Source organism: Channa argus, chromosome 1 (genome assembly GCF_033026475.1).
Source record: "Channa argus isolate prfri chromosome 1, Channa argus male v1.0, whole genome shotgun sequence".
NCBI lineage: Eukaryota > Metazoa > Chordata > Actinopteri > Anabantiformes > Channidae > Channa > Channa argus.
In genome coordinates, this window is record NC_090197.1 from 34,646,175 (window position 1) to 34,658,553 (window position 12,379).

Sequence of the window (12,379 nt, forward strand, 5' to 3'; positions counted from 1 at the left end):
AAATAGTTTTAGAAGAAAAATCGGAGCAATATTTCTATTGGTAGGCGGGCTGCTCGTGAAGGGAACAATCGGGTTGACTTTGCCAGGGAGCCACCTCAAAGCATATCAGGTTACTTTGAGTGACAGCGTAACCATGGCAAATTATTTGACCAAGGCTATTGTCTTATCCTCACCATTCCCGGGTCAGATAACCGACCAATCAGAGTTCATATAATCGCACGTCTTGCCAGCTTAGAATAATATTATTAAAACGAGCCAGCGAGCCCGGTCTCCGGGAGTAGGTTATGTTGAAACGGCATAGAAAAGGTGGAGGGGAACGGTGGAAGGAGTAGCAACTTTCTCTCTTTCTCACCAACTCTATGAGGAACTGTCGCCTGGGGTTTTGCATGGCTGAATGGACTTGAGCTTATTCCACAATACGCAGTTGGATTTTAACTAACCTTGGGCGGTTTAACTTTGAACTGCTCTTTTTGGGGATCTTTTGTCGCTTCTGGACTTAATGTGTTCTGATTTAATGTGAGACTGAGAAGAGAGACGTGGAAGTGAGGCACAATTTAATCTGCATTAGTTTACGTTGTCGCCATGTCCATGCTTCCGACGTTTGGTTTCACGCAGGAGCAAGTGGCGTGTGTCTGCGAAGTTCTCCAACAAGGGGGTAACATCGAGCGGCTGGGGCGCTTCCTCTGGTCGCTCCCGGCATGCGAGCACCTCCACAAAAATGAGAGCGTCCTCAAGGCGAAAGCCGTGGTCGCCTTCCATCGGGGGAATTTCCGTGAGCTCTACAAGATCCTGGAAAGCCACCAGTTTTCGGCGCACAACCACCCGAAGCTGCAGCAGCTGTGGCTCAAGGCGCACTACATCGAGGCGGAGAAGCTGAGAGGCCGTCCGCTCGGCGCCGTGGGGAAGTACCGCGTCAGGAGAAAGTTCCCTCTGCCCCGCTCCATTTGGGACGGAGAAGAGACGAGTTACTGCTTCAAGGAGAAAAGCCGGAGCATCCTTCGGGAGTGGTACACCCACAACCCTTACCCGTCCCCGCGGGAGAAAAGGGAGCTGGCCGAGGCGACGGGACTCACCACCACGCAGGTCAGCAACTGGTTCAAAAACCGACGGCAGCGAGACCGAGCAGCTGAGGCAAAGGAAAGGTAGGAAAAATATGTTCCCACAAACACATGTTCCCCACTAATAGCTTCTGTTTTATCACTGTGACATCAACCCCAAAACAGGCAGAAGTCACATTTAAAGCAAAAAACAAAGTTTTTTTCTGCGCGTTAGTGCAAATAATTGTTGACCTACATCTGCCAATGTATTCAATTAACCACATTGTAATATATTGTTGACCTCTAAACTATAAACTCAAGTACTATCCAGGCATCTATATCTATTCCTGATACACACCATTAAAAGCAGAAACTTTTTCATACTTTTAGGTTTATTAAAGTCACGTCCGTACTGTTATTTGTGTGTGTGTGTGTGTGTGTGTGTGATAATTGTGCAGGCCGCACGTAAAAGTTGAAACGTAGAAAATTAAAGGCTTGTAGTCATGTAAATTACAAGGCTATAAAAGTTGTATTTACCATGCTTTTATGTTTTAGCAATCACACTTATTATAACATGAAATTTGACTTTTTCAGTAGCATCAGTGAAAAACTCTCTTTAACCCTCCAGACACTGGGGGTAAACAGAGCAGATGCTCCAGCAAACAACTCAGGACACATTTAAAAGTTGTTTTGCGGTGTAATTGATGTGGCGGGCTATGTAGCCTCCACATCAACTTGGCTGACATTTCATTAGGGGTCGTTTGTACATTTCAAAGTTAGGAAATTACACGGGCGGGCGTAGAGAGCTGTTTGGGAGACGTGTTTTAGTCAGGTGTTCACTGGGTTGGTGTCTTCTTTCACCCTCTGGCCACTAATTCGGGCTGAAAGCTCCGCGTAAATCATGTCTTCCCACTGAGAGAACCCTTACTCACCACTGCACACATATGAACTATGCCATACGCAGCAAGCACAGGTTCAATAGTCACAGTAGACTGTTCACCACCACTGTGCAACGAGCGATAGCTTCTCATTATTGCAGTGGCTGCTAATTGTTTGCACTTTGGCACAGATGCACATGAACACATTACGGATTGATGCATTCATAAATCATTCACCTAAGCACTTATACATTAATGATACTTATTATGGTTATTGCGTAACCTAATTAGTACACCAGTATACACAGCATGGACAATGCTATTTCTGCTACGTGTATGTATGTGTGTGTGTATGTGTGTGGGCCTGTAGCCTATGAGCGTCTTTTAGAAATTGTAATTTTTGTTCAAACAATGTTTTTATTCACAAATAATCATTTTGCCAAATGGAACTTGTATTTGTAGGCCTATTCAGTGTCCTTGATTATTTCCTAAATATTAATGAATTTAATATTCCGGATTTTACTGATGGTTTTGTTTTCTGTTGGCAGAGAAAACAGCGAGAACTCCAACAGTAATAGTCACAACCCATTGACTTCTTCCATGAATGGAAATAAAACTCTATTGGGGAGCTCAGACGACGATAAAACACCCTCGGGTACCCCGGATCACACGTCTGCGAGCCCGGCTCTGCTTCTCGGCTCCAACACCGGTTTACAGTCCCTCCACGGCCTTGCGCCTCCGCCGGGACCCAGCGCCATCCCGGTACCCAGCGGCGCAGACACGGTGCACCACCACCACTCATTGCATCATGACACCATACTGAACCCTATGTCTTCGAATCTAGTGGACCTTGGCTCTTAAAACAACAGGCACAGAGAGAAGGACAGAGAGCAAAGTTTTCTTGGAAAAGAAATTTACGACGTGGGGTGAAACGAGCTTCAAGCACTTGCGGAAAGGTGCAAGGCAGACAGACTGGAAAACAGCCACCGTAACAAATCATTTAGTCTCATATTCTACTTCAAAAGTCTTTTTTTGAAACAAGTGGGAAACTCTGCCAGCGTGCAACACATCCATTCGTCCCTAAATTACACTCCTGCTTGTTTACAGGATTTTCTAGAATCAAATATGAAGGCAGAGTATCGCACATTGGACCTGACCCAGGTACCACTTTGCTCATCCTATTGGCATATTTGGTCTTTAATGCGCTTAATCTAATTTGAAATAGATTTGAGATTATATGAGTTGTTGAGGCGAATTATTTTTGCAATGGTGGGGCGGACAAAAGGCGAGGTTAAAAAAAAGAAAGAAAGAAAAGAAAAAAGTATTTTACCGGAATGTAATAACGTTAACATGTTATATTGTTGAAAACAATAACAATAAAATGTCTTAATTCTCTTTACTATTACCGCTGTTATTTTAGGGGTTGTTTAGATATATCAACAGGCCCTAAAAGCACCAAGTTAAAAGGTACCCCATCGCCTTTTTTGTTGTTGTTGTTTTGTTTTGGTTACACGGGGTTTTACAAGAGAGCCATACTTTTTTTTTTTTTTGAGGTGGGTGGAGGGGATGGTATTCTTAAGTGTCTTATAAGAGCCGTGGTGCGATGGATTATCTTAATATGTTGATATAATATTATTATTATTTTCATTTTCATTCTGGAAAGAGACTGCATGTAAACTTTGCGATAAATGATGAAACGTAAAACGATTCACCTATAGTTTCATATACCCTTTACAATAAAAGACAAAGAACTTCATGGATTAAATTCTGAATGATTCTTTACATTTTTTACAGTCATGCGGTCAGTTTGAAAACATTTTTTCACCTCCTTGTCTATTTTTAAACCATCAAGCTGGGCAACCTTTTTATTTAAAGAATTAAAACAGTGCAAATATTCGAAAGCCGCTGCAGGTAAATATAAATGTTTGCACAATCAGAGAAGGGTTGTTCATTGGATTGTGTATCTGTATTTTTTCAATTCCAGTTCTGCTTTCACAAATCTTACTCGCAAAGTAGACACAAACTGAAACTCTGAGCTGCTATTTCTTATGTGCAGGAACCACCGGTGACAGGGAAATGTAAAATCACGAAGCATCACCTAAAATAATGCGTTTTTAGCCTCTGACACGTGTGTCTCCTCTATGGAAGGAGTTAGTGCGCTTTATATGTGGGCAGTCTGTCATCGTGCGCTGCTCGATATGCCGGGATTATCTGCCATCTAATCATAAATGCTGCAAGGGAAGTTCCTCATTCCTCCACAAGCAGCTCTCAAGGCTTGTGTCCATGGCTGCTGCACTTAAAAGTGCTGAGTTAGATTGGCTAACACTTATAGAAGCTGTAATTTGGCAATAAATAAACTATTAAAGAATATGTTTAAAATATAAAAGTTGGATTATTGCGCATTAGATTTGTATTGTGTTCATAAATCGGCGGTTGTCAAAAGTTAATCCTCCACTTAAGGTCAAAGTTTATCCAAGTCACTTCTGATGTTAAAACGACAAAGAAAAAGAAAAACATCGACACTTAATCCAGTGTTGGTAAAATCAACACTCGTCAAGAGGTTGAATCCTGTGGCATGTGGCAAAGCTGGGCGAAATTTATACTGTACGTGCTTTCCCGACCGGGAACCTTGATGTTTAAGTGATGACACCTTATCTTTCTGCACTCCTCGGCTGAGGAGAACAAAAGTGTGGTGGTGCTTGGTTGGAGGAAAAAGGGTGGTGGTGGGGGGGAAAGAAAACACAGAGCTGGAAACGGGCGCTGAAAGAAGACACTTTGTTTGAACAGCTTCAGCCGTGCGACACCTTCAGCTCCCCCCAGTCTGCTGCCCGAGCTGTTCTTGTAGAATAAACCCAAAACTACATATTTTATGCTTCTTTTTTTTCATCATACTTTTATTAGTAGCTTTAGGATTTTCCCTCTTACAGGCTGCAGGGTCAGGTGGTGCTCCAGGAGGCTTTGTGAAATTTACAGCATTTTCCTGTCGCCCTAACACGGCAGTAACAGTAACCTGGCCTCTTATAAATCTCATACTTGTTGGGCGCATTTAATGATACTGTGGTAATAATCATTACCACAAGTCACAAGGGCAAAGTTAGAAGCCATCTTTCCTAAAAGTGCTGCCGATTCGTGGCCTTGTGCGGCTTCTAGAGGTTGATTTTGTTTTGGGTCACATGGAAAACTATTGTGAAACAACAGCAAACGAACTTTATGGTCGAGTAATGAATGATCTTGCAGGACCGGGCGGTTCTGATGGGAGTGTAAATATGACAAAGCTTTCTCCCTCCTGTCTGTAAATGTGAAGGATCAGTCGCACCTTGTCGGGTACTACAGCTTCTGGCGCATGAAGGTCAATCGCGCACGCAGCTCAAATCCCACACGTTATAATTAACGAGGACTTCGGGGCATATGGGTCTGCTCAAAATAATCCTATAACAGCGGCTGGTGAGGAGACGTGACACGGAATAGTTGATCTCTCATCAAACTAACTCTGTAACCCCACAAACAGCTGGGATTTTGGTCTCCTAGTTTCACTCTCTCTTGTTTCCCATAAGGCTTGAAATGTGAACTTGAACTGGCATTGTGAGTGCGCCATGTGCGCCCGGGAGGGGAGGGCAGGCTGTTAAACGTGTTTTGGGCAGAAGATGTTGGGAAAATCCGCCAGCATTGAAGAAAATGCCTAAGAAGCCGCGCTGGTTATAAACGCTGATTTGCTTGTGCCAAGCAGGCTTATGGGAATAATGGCCCCACCAAAACCAGCAGACGAGTCCGGATAAACTGTTAGACAGGTGTGAACTAGTTGTGCAAATTCATCCGCAGGCTGTTTAATCGCCTGTCAGTTCACCACGAGGCGAGGATGTTGCGCAGATTAAACTTCATGTGTTCGACAACTTTAGGAAAACAAGCCTCTAGAGCAGAAGTTAAAACCCTTTTGCCTCAGGATAAAAGTCATGAAGCAATCAGGAGAGAATGTTGAGTCCGGGCTCGTAAAGACCACATCCAAACACTTTAGCAGATTATTAGGCAAACTTTAAGATTTGGGCTGTTCTGATCTGTTTTAAGATCGGCCCGTGTGAACAAATCCGTGCATTATTATTGTAAAAATAATTACATCACCCCAGAGAGCGAACAGGCTCACATTGCTTTAATCCACAGTGAATAATTGTGCCTGCGGTTATTTAATTTCCGCATATGGTTTAAACACATTATTCAGCATTAGAAATGTCGTTCCGTGTATACACAGGCAGTGCTACAGATTAAAAAGCCATTAACGTTTTATGTATAAGCATATACATTTTCACTTATTGCACTCTTTTATTTGCATCTTATAAACGACAATCGTTCCTAATTGTTTAAATATTTTCAATTAATTTTGTCGCAACGAAAGACATTGTATTAGTATTTCGCTTTAGGCCACGGGGGATCACGTCTGATTTAAAGTGTGTCGGGGTAATTTGTTAATAATTTAGGTGTAAAAGTAAAATAATTTAAATAATTGGCCTGTTACTATACAGGCATGTTTTGTTCCTTTGTTTTTTCTGTTATTTGAGTGTTTTTCCTCCTGGATTTTGTCAGGTCGTTATTCAGGTGTTGTTTGCTCAACAATAAAATGAATAGTGAAGTAAAAAAATTAAGAGAAATAACAGTGGAAATACACATGAAAATATTAAACTATAATTGTCATATTGTAACGATTGATTATAGTTAGAATAAAGAACCGTTCATTAAAATATGTGTATTTAGTGATAAATGTATATATTATGCCTAAACTATTAATAATTTAAACCTACTTGTTTTTAAAATGTGTTTAGAGCTGAGAAACTCTTAATAATAATAATAATAATGCTACAATTGTATTCCATACCAAATGAAATGAACGGCCGAAGTGCAGGAAAAGCTACTAAAGCAAATTTATTTTCCTTTTTTCTTTTTCTTTCTTTTTCTTATTATTTTTTAATAGTCAAATCATGATGCATTTTTACTTGGGCACAATTAGTGTTAAAGGTGTTCTGGAATTGGAAAAAAAAAATCTCTGCTCATTGAATAAACATTGATCTTTCAGCCTATTTAATGCACAGAACTCATTAAAATTGAAAAAATACAACACAGTACTCTTAAGTATCAGATACTAATTGAGTCCATCACATTTTTATAAGTGATGTTAACACAGCACATAGAAATGTCAGTTAAAGTGATGGTAGTTTTAACGTGACACATTAGTGGTCCCAGTGGGGAAATTCTCTTTTCACTCAGACCCATTCAGAGAGGTCAGAGGTCAGACTTGTATAGCAGCAGCCTGAGAGCTGGAAGAGCCTCTCTTTTTTGCCCAAGGAAACTTCAGCAGAACATTAAGGGTTTACCTGCCAAGTCCTCTGGTTGGTTCCTTAAACCACTGTGCCATTTAACTTCATTGGTGTGAAGTCATTTTACTGACAAAATGTTTAGGGTGTTTAAGCAGAGATTAAATTCCAGACATCGTCCCAGTTAATTGTCACAAATTAAAGGTTAATGTGGCCATAAGGATGAGACACAACAAGTATTTCTGGCCACAGAGTGTGAGCAGTTGTAGATTCATCACACTTGTTGCGCAGAGAGGGGTCGGTGGCAGTGCTAACAAGTCGGTGCCACAGCTGGGACTTACATTACTGATATAGTGTGACTGTGAAGTGGAAACGTTTGAGTCAGACGACAAAGATTAATAACAACTGGTTGCACCATCATTTCTTACTGTGGGTTTATGCAGCAACACAAAATGTGACCTGGATTTACATTAAAAATTTAATTTTATTGTTATTTCAGATTACTTTATAATTCACGAGAGTAGGATGTTTGTTATTGATATTTCTCTGTAATAATCTAAAAGGCATGACTGAGCAATGTACAATGAGAGCTGCAATTGCATTGCTTGGACAAGTAAATATCTAAAAGGTGCCAATATTTACTTTTTCACCTTCTACCTTTAATCAAAATAAGTTTTGATTTATTTAGTATCAAAACTGGTGCATGTACAGTATATAATAATTTTGCTTGTATTCTTCCATAACACAGAATTCATAAGGGTGTTAAAGTTATATAATCCTTAAAATGTGGATTTCTGAAATTTTAATAGTTTCAATTAGCTTCATTGTCATTCTTATGTGAATTGTATCTAAAATGTATGGTGGGAAATGCCTGCTGAGCAGAGGGAGTTTTTGGCTGCGTCTAAAAGTATCAGGGGTTCAGATATAACTGGAAGTGTTCAACAGACTGTTTTTGCTTGATATGCTGACAGGGAGAGCAGGCCCAGTGTTTTCAGACATAAATGAATAGATGAACTCATGCGCATGTCAAGCCAAGAACTATAAAGAACACCCAGGCAGACAGAAGAATAAAGTTCATCACTAGTGTTATACTACACAAATGCTCATTCTTAGTGCCCTGAAGAAAACCAAATGCTTATTTGGGGGACAGCTCAAACATAAGCCAACTTAAGAATAAAATGTGAATACTGAATTCAGTCCAAAATTTAAAACACTTTTTCCTGAAATGTATGAAGTAATTAAATTATTTCACATTTCGGCCCTTAAAGCTGTTCAATTAGCCTCTGACTAATCAATATCATAGACCAAAGGTGCTGCAAACAGAAAACAACTGCTGATCAAAAAAACTTCCTGACATTTCAGTCAGAACACAAGCTAATGTATGAAGCCCCTTTTTGCCTTTTTTTTAATTTTGGTTGTTTTGATTTATCTTGCGGCACTTTGAGGTCAAACACAGTGTTATGTTTATTGATGAACACCTTGATTTCAGCTTCTCCTCAACCATTATGTATTTTGGTGTATCAGGTGTGTCCCATAAAACAGGATAAAACAGTAGGGGGTTTGGGGAGCGAGGAGGAGGAGGGGTCGAAGTGGGGTGCACGGTGTAGAGTTACAGTCAAAAAAGAGAGAGAGCGAGAGAGAGATGGCCAGGGGAGTATGAGCATTAATGCACTCCCTGTGTGCTGGACGCGTACTGTTACAAAGCAGAAACACACATAAGCACACTGCAGGCGCCCTTTGCTTGAGTGAAAGGTCACTTTGCAGACTGATCCCTGAGACAAGGAGAGACATATCAACAAATGAAGACTTCAGTTAGAGTGAGACATTTAGCTTCTTCAGCTTTAGTATCACATGCTAAATGTTAAAGTGAAACAGCAGTAGCAGAGTTCTTCTATTTTGCATTTATAAGTAATATCTAATATCACAAATAGTTTAAAACATGCTATAAAGTTATACACACTTATAGGGGCACTGCAAGTGTTATTAATGCACAGTATTTTTATACTTAGAAGACATTCTATATAATTACAACTGTATCTTATACACAAGCTTATTGACAATTCTACAATACAACATTAGAGTGTGTTTTAAATATTTATATGTTCATTATAGATGATAACTGAGTGGTGGTATAAAAGGTAAAGAGGGATGTAGTATTGTTATATGTGTGTTTGTGAACTTGTTTGTGCGTGCACTATGGATAGGAGAAGGCTCACCTGGATTTTCTTCCTCCTACTGTGAACTCCAAGATGGGAGACAGACACAGGCTTTTCTGATCGCATTAAGTTCACTCCGATGGCTTTTCCAGCTATTGTCACTTGACACCATTCCATTAAATCTGTCCAGCGTAAAGATTAACTACACCTTTCTTTATGCTTTCACTGCGTGTTCAATCTGAACGCCAAGAGGAAGGTTAAATCACACACATGATTTTCACGGTGAGCTGTATTTTACGTCCAGCCTATGTAGGTTTTGACTTCGTGTTAGCATTTCAGAGCATTACTCACATAAATTGTTGTAAAACTAGTCCATTCATCAGCTTAGTCTGCTGACACAAACATGTACAAAGTAAGATGCACATTTAATCAAACTTTTGACAGTTTTGGTTGCTTTTAAACCTCCTTGTCCTTGGTCACAATTCTCCAAAAGGCAATTATGATATAATAAGTAATTAAACGCCATTTTTGTTATTAGGATATTATAATTTGTCAGATATATTGCTGTACTGATGAAAGCTCCTATGAGACTTTTTGGAAAACACTCAACACATTATAACATAAGGAATACACTCCTACTCTTACTTTACATAATAATAGATTCTATATTCATAATAATATAATTTTATATTCATATATAATATTATACTCTAATATATTCTAATCCACCACTAATATTCTAATCGTCCACCAATCTCGCAGTAGTTGGTATGATCCCTGTCTCCTCTGGTCACACGTCGAAGCGTCCTTAAGCAAGACCCTGAACCCCAACTTAGTTGCTCCCAGTGAGTGTTGGCCAGCTGCTGTGAGTGTGAATGGGTAAATAAGAAGCAGTGTAAAGTGCTTTGACTGCCAATAGGTAGAAAAGTGTTATATAAGTGCAGACCATTTACCATTCCTCTTATACTACCATAGTTTTTATAAAGGATTTAATTATTATTAATTCCCAGTGCTACGTTCATGTTCCTGTTGTATATTTCTTCCTTTTAGAAAATACTAAAGGGAGAAAAACGTTCTGATGTGTCCTATGAACACAGCTGCATTTGTATAGTCTTCATGTTGATTAGGCTAAAGTATGGATTAGCTTCAGAAGCACAATACATTTCTCACTTCCACCTGTGAAACCTAACTGAGGTGGGAAGTCAGTGTTGTAGCGAAGTTTTAAAGGGTTGTTGTTAGTACTTACACTGAATTCAGGCTCATTTGCGTGCAGATATTCTTTTTACAACTGTCTCCAAAACATCACATTATAACATTGTGTATTTTTGTATGTTGTGTTGGTGCCCTTTGCATTGTCTCATTTAAACACCATTTCTTTACTTGAACCCAGTAATACAGTAATCAGAGAAACGTAACAGAGGTCTTGAACCTTAAAGCTCATGCTCGTTTTACTCCCCATTTATATTTGTTGCTGTAAGATGTGAAAGGTTATGCCAGTTATTCATATCCTGCTCCAGATTGTCTGCTCCGGCTCAGGAGCGGATGAAGGGAACTTCCTACTCATTTTAATCAATCAGTATATGGTGGTTGAGCACGCTAGACCTGTCTGTCTCAGTGTGGACTGTGTAGGTTCGTCTTTTTCCATCTAAACACTCCAACGGGTTCAACGTGCCAGACCGTTGACTCACCACACAGTTCTCTTTAATATTGGCATTGTGCTGGAAAATAAGAGGAATTGCTTTAAAATGTACTGGGGAAGTAATTTCAAACGCTTAGAAAAACTATGAAATTCGGCAAGTTTGAGGCATGTTTGTGGATTGTGGCCTCTCTCCCTCTTTCCTGCATTCCCTGCACCTGAGATGGAAACATTGAAATCAATCTGTGAATGGAGAAGAAAAGGAAGACAAGGGGAGTATAAGTGAATGTGCCTGCTTGATAAACATGTACTGCTTCATATGATCCTGTGAGTACAATAAACACACAGTGACCTGAGACATAGATGCCCATGAAACTCTACACTAGCCTCTCACATACTGTATAGACCCACAGCGTATTCAAGCCACTTAGTACTGTGTATACTTGTTTAAAGAGTAACAAAACCTCAGAGTGATGAAAGGCAACTATTTGTTTTTTCCCATAATTGAGCGGAAAGCAGCTGACACCTGGTACACCATATACAACCCCTGTTTGAGCTAAACTCTGCTTCCACCTAGTGATCAGTACGTGTAACTACACGTATGTAAAGAAGAGAACATGATGCTGAGAACAGACAACATGAAAACAGACAACTAGGCTCTGAGACCTCAGCAGGTACCATGTGGGGATATAAGCAGGAACAAAAACAGCAATGGTATAAAGTAACTTAGTACATTTTCTTAGGTATTGCACTTGTACAATTTTGAGTTATTTCTACTTTAATATTCCATCCATTCCATTCCTTTACACTTTGACTCACTACAATTTAAATGCAAGTATTGTACTTTTACTCCACTACATTAATTTGAGAACCATATGGTCACTTGTTACTCTTAATAGTAACAAGTAACATCACGGTCAAGAATATTAAAACATAATACAATTTAAGAAGAAGAAGAAAGACTTTGACTCCCACTATAAAATTTAGAAGCTGCCCAACAGCATATAAGGTCATTAAAATGAAAATGTTCAAAATTGTAAATAAAGTCATAAGTTTAAAATCAGCTCCATCATTACCAGCTGCAGCCTTACAGTGATTAACACATTCGTGCATCAGTACTTTAATCCAATATCAATTTTTTTTTGTCCTTTTTCGGGGTCGCCACAGCAGATCATTATCCGCATACCAAATTGCCACTTGAAAATATATAGGAGTAGTTTGGTACTATGACCATAGTATTGCCGTTACTATAGACATATTGTATATTAATGTCTCGTTGCTTCAGAGTTGTTTGAGTATGGTTCTAATTCTTGTCTGTTTCACAGAGCAGTCAGATTATGTTGTAACGGAAAGTTTACACGTCCAGTGTATC

At 39.6% G+C, this 12,379-nt stretch overlaps 1 protein-coding gene across 1 annotated transcript; it reads left to right on the forward strand.

The window, feature by feature from the left end:
• Positions 1-60: 60 nt before the first annotated feature.
• On the forward strand, positions 61-3,310 carry six2a (SIX homeobox 2a). Its single transcript, XM_067515324.1, has 2 exons — positions 61-1,142; positions 2,464-3,310. The coding sequence occupies exons 1-2, from the start codon at positions 583-585 to the stop codon at positions 2,774-2,776; spliced, it is 873 nt and encodes a 290-aa protein (XP_067371425.1). The 5' UTR covers positions 61-582; the 3' UTR covers positions 2,777-3,310.
• Positions 3,311-12,379: the final 9,069 nt, after the last annotated feature.

Coding starts and splice junctions, on each gene's coding strand:
- six2a (XM_067515324.1), top strand. CDS start 583: ATGTCCATGCTTCCGACGTTTGGTTTCACGCAGGAGCAAGTGGCGTGT. Junction 1,143..2,463: donor GCAGCTGAGGCAAAGGAAAG/GTAGGAAAAATA, acceptor TTCTGTTGGCAG/AGAAAACAGCGAGAACTCCA.